The sequence below is a fragment of the Epinephelus moara genome, chromosome 11 (assembly GCF_006386435.1).
Source record: "Epinephelus moara isolate mb chromosome 11, YSFRI_EMoa_1.0, whole genome shotgun sequence".
Classification (NCBI taxonomy): domain Eukaryota; kingdom Metazoa; phylum Chordata; class Actinopteri; order Perciformes; family Serranidae; genus Epinephelus; species Epinephelus moara.
This window is the reverse complement of record NC_065516.1, coordinates 25,311,035-25,319,201: the sequence shown is the minus strand read 5'-3', so window position 1 is coordinate 25,319,201 and position 8,167 is coordinate 25,311,035. Positions and strand designations below refer to the sequence as shown.

The 8,167-nt window shown below is 40.5% G+C and overlaps 1 protein-coding gene across 2 annotated transcripts in view; it reads right to left on the bottom strand.

Annotated features, from left to right (window-relative positions):
• ropn1l (rhophilin associated tail protein 1-like) overlaps positions 1-8,167 on the bottom strand; it is a 37,568-nt gene that overhangs the window by 28,213 nt on the left and 1,188 nt on the right. For both annotated transcript variants that reach the window (XM_050056762.1, XM_050056761.1), the window contains exons 2-5: positions 7,261-7,393; positions 6,335-6,458; positions 5,366-5,527; positions 4,494-4,669 (exon numbers count right to left, since the gene is read on the bottom strand). In XM_050056762.1, the coding sequence (XP_049912719.1) occupies positions 4,494-4,669; positions 5,366-5,527; positions 6,335-6,458; positions 7,261-7,391 (593 nt within the window). In that variant the 5' untranslated portion in view covers positions 7,392-7,393. The remainder of the gene's footprint in view (positions 1-4,493; positions 4,670-5,365; positions 5,528-6,334; positions 6,459-7,260; positions 7,394-8,167) is intronic.

Genomic DNA, 8,167 nt, shown 5'->3' with positions numbered 1-8,167 from the left:
GTCCAAAATTATAAAAAATACTCATAGTATAGTATGTCGTCCAAAATCATAAAAAATACTCATAGTATAGTATGTCGTCCAAAATTATAAAAAATACTCATAGTATAGTATGTCGTCCAAAATCATTAAAAAAGTCATAGTATAGTGTGTTGTTCAAAATCATAAAAAAAAAGTCATTGTATATAGTATGTTGTCCAAAATCATAAAAAATACTCATAGTATAGTATGTCGTCCAAAATCATAAAAAATACTCATAGTATAGCATGTCGTCCAACATCATAAAAAAAAGTCATAGTATAGTGTGTCGTTCAAAATCATGAAAAAGTCCTAGTATATTGTGTCATTAAAATGCTGTAAAAAGTCATAGAGCCATAAACATGTAATTAAAATGTCATAGTATAACATGCCATAAGAAAATAATTAAATGTTGTAGTATAATATGTAACAAAAAAGTGAAAGTGTAATATGCCATTAAAAGTCAAGGCCTCAATTGTCAATAATTGATCAACCTTTAATACCCTTTTAAGACCCCGCACACACCCTGTATTTACAAATTAGTGTTTAATCCTTTGTGAAAAATCAGAGTGATATGAGTGAAGCTTAAAAGCTGGGTCATGCACATCCTCATACTTTAGCTGTGTGGTGTTCATTAATGAAAAGTGATGTTTACAGCGATAACAACAGTTTTGACGACTGGTCTTTGCTACCCAATATTTTAGTTTCAGACTCCACCTGAATAGAAACAATATGTCTATAGCATTTGTATTGGAAAAGTACTCTGAGCAGATGTTGAGTTATTATCAACATAATATGTAAAGGTTACCATGTGGCTCACAGAAAGGTCTCTGTTTTAAGCCCCGACAAAATTCCTTTCTTGCTGTGTCATACGGGTGAAGAGTCTGCAGTTATCAGGTTATCAAGGATTCTATCTGTCCTCCAATCCCCTTTGACTCGGCCACAGCTCCACAATCCTGCAAGGGGTAAGCTTAAGTGTGTGTGTGCGTGTGTGTGTGTGTGTGTGTGTGTGTGCGTGTGTGTGTGTGTGTGTGTGTGTGTGTGTGTGTGTGTGTGTGTGTGTGTGTGTGTGTGTGTATGTATGTGTATCCTCCACCTCTTCAGCCTACTGCCAACTGTGCCTGAACTGTGAATTCCCACTGATCCTGTTTCCTGCCCTGCCTGATGAAATACCCACAAAATGACACAACTACATCCGTGTGCTTGTGTGTGTTGGAGAAAAGAAAAACATGTTCAGTGTCATGTTGGGCCTCTGTGACCGTGGATTGTGCTCTCACACTGACACATGAAAATAAAATCATGTGCTGATGCTTAGAGAGACTGGGTGTGAGATTTATGCATGCGTATGTGCGCCTCAGAGATTTCTTGGCCCTGCATGTGATTTTGTGTGCTTTCTGACTGGTGTAATAAACCTGTCTGAGTGTGCGTTTGTACTTGCCCATTTTCCCATATTGCACAGAGGAGTGAACAAAACACAGGGGGGTTTTAGCTCTTTAACACGAGCTGAAAATCACGCTCTTGTGCCCTCAGAGCTTATCTCCTTACCTCTCCTCTTTTCCGTCTGCTGGGTGAAATGAATACACCAGCAGAGAGGCCAAATGCAGTGAGGCTGCAAGCTGATAGGTAGTGTGTATGATAAATTAACTTTGGCTAACCCAGACATAAGGGAACAGGCAGTAAAAAGCATACACACACTCCACCTGACAGTTTGTGTAAGGCAGCTTTGTGCCTCTCCTGCTGCTCATTAAAAGATTCCATCCTGACTCAAAACAGCAGCCTCGTTCAGCTGGACAATGATGAATAATAACCCACTGTGCATGATGCTAACAATTAATGGGGCCAATTTCTAGGTAATGAAACAACAGCTGTGCTTGAAGGAGCATTAGCACTCCCATTTATTAATTGAACACTGTCATTTTGTTACTTCTGTCCCTTCCTTCCTGTCTTCCGTTGCTCTCCGTCTCTCCTTCCCTCACTTCCTGCTGATGTAGAAGTTGGAAACCTGAATCATGCCGTTCTGCTTGTTGCTGTCGGGCAGAGAAACCAAGTGCAACAGCTCTACTCAGCAGCATAAGGATTTTCACAACAGTGAATATCACTATCTCACAACATCATCTGAGGCCAGGGGACCTGGCTTAGCTCTTAAACTGTCTGTGCTTCTTAGCCTGTCGACACTGACTGGCAGGAATGTTGGGCCAAACAGAGCTAAAGCAGTGTTGAGCACATCCAGAGTCATCACTGTAGAAACCATATTGGCAGCATATCTTCAACTTAAAGTAGTTTGGAGTCTATTTCCTGAACTTTTTGTATCAAATATATGCCTTTTTAGAACACTTGTTAGTTTTGAAATGCAGTTATAGTAAGTGTACATGTATGAAGTGTTGAAATTTAAAGGCTGCATATTGGTTATATATGTGATGAAATTTACACCTATAAACTCGAGGTGACTTAGCTATCTGAAGTAATAAATAAATCAGGAAAACTAAGGGAAAAGGATAAAAATATCTAGAAGTCGGCAGTGTTAGGTGTAACGCGTTGCAAAGTAAAGCATTACAAAGTCACGTTACTGCAATCACCTCACTTTTGTTAGCAAGACAATATGTTACTGTTTTAAAATTAGTAATACATTACAGTTACTAATCAAACACATATAATAACTTGTGTTACCTAAGTTCTTCAATCATCTGCATAATAGGTGAACAAAATAAAATTATCAAACGTGCCGACAACAGCGACATCATCCCCTGCGCAATCAATGTTACTCAATCAATCACAACAATCAATCATTTAATATGTCAAAAAAGCTGGTCTAGTCTACTATAAAGCCATGGTTTCACGAGCGAGCAACTCAGTGGGCTTTTTTGAGTGTGTTTGGCCCATTAAATACCATACTTGCTGTGCCTTTTTATTGTTACCAGGCAACCACTCCATCGCCTCCTTACTCTAACCTTCCTGTGTAATCAATCTACCATTTATTTACTTATTTTAGTTATTACATAGTAATTAGTATCTAGTTCCTAAAATAGACAGAGGGTACTTGCTGTAGCTCTGGTTGAGGGTGAGAGGATGTCAGCAAATAGTTTGTTGGTCACAGAGAAACGGAGATCTGTGTGGGTACATGAGACCCTAAAAACGAGGGTGGATCGCCTCAATGATGGCTGTTTCCAGGCATATTTTAGGATGTCTCAGGGGCAGTTTGACAACCTGCTGTCTATCATCAGGCCTTATAGCTCTAGGTATCCAGCAACTGCTACCACCAGTTTCTCATCCATTGTTTACCAACTGTAAACTTGTTGTCGTGACCACCACAGAAGGCCCGCCTCTCAAATCATCTGACTGGGCAATGGAAAAAGATGACGAAAAAAGAGATGACGTGGGGCACTTTTCTGCTTTGAGTTGAAGTTTTTTCAAATCGGGTTTAGAGCGCTCCGGCAGAAACACTAGGTGCCTAGAACGCACAAAACGTGAGGCACGTTGCAAAGCAAAAACTGCGGGCAATGGGCTTCATTCTCGTTAAAAACAACTACAAAAAAGCAGCCTCCAATTGCTAAAAGGCTTTCTGTGTGATCAGAGCCTAAGTCTGTCATCACCTTGTGGTGTTAGAAAGGCTAGTCTCTTAAATTATTTTCATGAGGTCTATTGATGTATTATTTTAAGGCAATTAATATGTATACTATGTGGTGTCAGGAAGGCCAGTCTCTTTTATATATTGATATAGTTTCATTGAGAGGCAGTTACAGCCTACTGCCATCTTGATTCTCCTGAACCTTGTATTGTGCTAAAATGTGAGTATGTGTAAGATTTAAGGTTATATCATTATTAACTTGCAATTCTGCGACAGTGCATCTCAGTCAATGTTGCAGAGTAACGCCAAAGTAACGCATTACTCTGGGTTAAAATACAGAGTGCTGTGTGATACATTACTTTTTTTTAGCAAAGACCCCAACGCTGCTTGCTGCTATGTGCCACATGAGAGTCGCCTTTGAGTTAATACTTGAAGATATCATATGACCTTGATTACTGACAATCTTCATGAGAAAAAAAATTAAGGACTTTTTCATGAGACTTGACTGGAGCTGAATCCAAGGGGAACTGATTCAAATGAGAAAAAAATAATTAGGCTGTTTGAGAAAAAGAGAAGTGGGTATCATCTCCATTGGTGATGCATATGAAACAGTCTAATTTCCCACCGCCTACATCCACTCTGCTTATTGCAAGTAGAAGTAGTGAGTTATGCTTCCTGTCTATAGTATATGCTATACTATGAAGCTGAGGAGAATCACAAACACACAGAGTAGTGCTGTGGAGGGTATACGCAGGTATACGAGGTATAACCACCTCTTTTTTCAGCCAAAAAGCCATTAGAATATATAGAAGTGTATACCCACTTCCTCCTTGGCAACCTACCCACCTACCTAGCTGTACACCCACCTCAATAACAACTGCTACACCACTGCACACACACAAACGACACCTACACTTGTGCCTGCAGGCTGCTGAGGAAACTGCTGATGCGGTCCTGTGGCATGTCCCCGTCCAACTGAGCCAGGTAGGTGTAGAGTTGGATAAAGGTGCGGAACGGAATCCTCGCAGCGCCGCCCTCCTCATCCTCTGTCAGGATCTCACAGGCAAACTTCAGAGAACTCATCAGGGTCTGAGAAAGTGTACGCAGAGACAAGGAGAGGCGGTGAGTAGGATTTTGTCGTGAAAAAACAAACAAACAAAAAAAAAAACAACACACATAAATACAAAAACATGCCTTTAGCATTCAAGGATGATCACATTCCGTTTGAGCATCACAAGCAGAAGCTGCAAAATACACTTCCATGCACACACACTAGCTCACGGACAGTTAAAAAAACAAAGCCTCAACAGTGTAGAACATGACTGCCCTCATGTGGCTCAAGTGTTTAACAGCATCATAAACAGCAGCAATCTTTCCAAACTCCTGACACTGAGCACATAATGTTGATAATGCTTAGCTGCATTTGCAGACTCTAAGTCATCATCTGCAAAGTTCTCAATGCTCAGAGAAACTCTCTTTAATCTGTCTGTGCTGCTCTATCTGCAACTTTGAAGCAAAATCATTGGCTTAAAAGCATCGCAAAGATTCAAGTAGTCAGAGGAGGATTTATTTTTGGGGCCTGGGGACCTAGATGGTGAAGTCTGGATCACGCACGTCTGGATCTAGTGTAAACACTAGACAACTATATGTGAGATGAACAAAAAAAAAAAAAAAGACTCATTTAGGATCTCCAGCTGTGCTCGGCCTCGCAGTGGGTTTTACCGCTCAAAGGAAGTGGTATAAAGTGGAATTAGCATTTATATCTGGCCTTATGTAACATCTCACCCCTCCCAGAGCACTGCAGCCCAGGGCGAAAAAATCCATCCAGTTGATGTCTAAGCCGAAGCTGCCCAGCGACAGCAGGGTCTCCAGCTGATCCATGGGTAGACACAGACCCCTCCATTTCTTCTGCAGTTCCTCCTTGCTGCATGTTTGCCCGGGGGACAGCTGAGATTGGGTGGATGAAGTGGAGGGGTTAGAGGAAATGAGGAGAAAAAAAATGAGTTTATCTAGTTTACCAGATGACTGTGAGAAATCACAAGTAATTTTTCAGAATCATTTGTTGAAATAAAGAGCAATATTGGATCTGGGGAATCGGGTGGTCGTGCATACTAATGATCTGTTCATTAGCAAGACTTCCTTTACTTCTGGTGTATGGGAAGACACAGCAAGGAGTTTATTCCTGCTCCAAGCTGGTAGATTGATACGTAAGTTACATGTCTGTGTGTTAATGTCCAACGTCAATAATTTGTGGCCATAAAGTGAGCAGATTTTTCTTTTCTTTTTCAAATTTCAAAACAAACAGTTTAAAAATTAATAACTCATACTATCATATTAATATCACTGGCATTAAGACAGAAAGAGAGCAGTTTCGTGATAAGGTTAAGACTGTTGCTTAAGCATTGGCCTTTAAGGAAATATTAATTATTCAGTTCTTTTAATGAATCCACCCCACCAAGATGGCATTAGATGCCCCAGGTGAGATTATATAGGTTTACAATAACATGAAACTTTAATGATTCACATGGGGGAACGGTATCACTGCAATAAGCAGATAAACACAAACAAAGAATAAAAGTGCAAGCAAATATGGATATTAAACTTGATGCAACTAATAAACACAAGGTATGGTAATCATTTACAGTTAAGCACACTGAAAAAATATGCAATATTGTTTCTACTAGAAGCAAAAATATGAAGCAAGGGATTATGGGGTCTGTTGTATGAGGTGTGGCCCTGCTGCAAAGGAAGTACCTGCTTATGGAGAGTCTTAAGTAGACCTGGAGTCAGCCCGGTGTCTGTCTTCTGGGTGGCAACATTCATCTCCAGCCTGTCCTTGACAGGCAGATGCTCTCCTTTAAACAGCGCAGTGAAGTATCTGTGAGAGGACGCACACACACATTATTAACACACTCGCACTGAGCTTAGCTTCACCCTGCTTGTCACTCATCTTCCCTGCTTTATAAGCATGCCAATCAAGTAAAGTGATAAAAGCAGACTATATAAAAACGAGGCATGATTTGGCATTAGGCCAACTGAGTTCCCACGAGGACCATTGGTTGAAGAAATCATAATGTGTTGTAGTTTTCTTTGTCTGAAGTTTACTGATATTGTTTTTGTGCTAAAGGGCATACTGTGGCTTATCTTACTTCACAGTTTAAATAATGTTTTGTTGTGAATTTAGTGGCAGTGTGGCTTTCAGCATCTCTGAGAGGCAACAGAGCCTGGTGTTACTTTAATAGCATATAAACATCTTGTAACCCAGGAGACATTTGAATTGTTTTTGTTTCGCCATATGGCTTACTTTATTGTCTTTTGCTGTAAACACTGCCGAGCTACATTGGCCAATAAAATAACAGATGATATGACAGTCCTTGGGGGTACAAAAAAAACCTTCATATATTTAAATTTCATCCAGTACTTTCAAAGGGCTTTTTCTTTGCTGGAGAAAGTCAGATAGTTTAACCACTGCAGTAACATGGAAGCCCCTGGGATCCAATTACAGCCAGTCGATGCAAAGACAAGAGATGCACAGGTGAATAGGGCCTGCCATATCACTCAGTGATGCTGCCTGGAGACACTGTTTATGGTATTGTTAAAGAGATCCCGATTGAAATAAAACATAATCACATGTATCCTTACCCCCTACCAAAGCACCACTGACAGAGATTAAGACTTACGCCGCAGACCACAGCAGCAAGTCCTTGGGCTGTGTACGGATGGCTGCCTTAGTGAAGTTTTTGAGGATGTCTGGCAGCTGGGGAGGGATGTTGATTTGCTGGGCACAGTACATTGTGTCTGGAGGAGGCATGGCTGCAATATAAAATGTTGCAATATAGTCCAATTAGCAGATGAGATGTCTTGCAGATAGCAGATCTGAGAGAAATGAAAAATGGCATCTCGCTGGCCACTTAAAACCTTCCATAGTGAGAATAACCACACCATTACGACCATTAAATTAAATTCTGGTTGTCGCTGTTACACTAAGAAAGAGTAATATGGAGGTGAAGACAATGAAGGCAACATGTTTCAAAAAGATACAAGCTCAAAAACCTACAGACATGTTCTCCTTTTAAAGAACTGCATGATAAAAAATAGAACTGTATGATATAAGGAGCCATGTTGGAAAATATCCCGTCCATACCACAGTGGATACATTTATCATCACAGTTATAGACCAAACTCTCCCTTAACATCTAATCAGCTGAGTCAGTTCCTTTATATAACCTTGTTGTGATTTTGTATGTATGTATGCACTCACTGGCCACTTTATTAGGTACACCTGTTCAACTGCTTGTTAACGTAAATAGCTAATCAGCCAATCCTGTGGCGGCAACTCAATGCATTTAGGCATGTAGACATGGTCAAGACGACCTGCTGAAATTCAAGCCGAGCATTAGAATGGGGAAGAAAGGTGATTTAAGTGACTTTGAACGTGGCATGGTTGTTGGTGTCAGACGGGCTGGTCTGCAGAAACTGCTGATCTACTGGGATTTTCACACACAACCATCTCTAGGGTTTACAGAGGATGGTCCCAAAAAGAGAAAATATCCAGTGAGCAGCAGTTCTCTGGGTGAAATTGTCTTG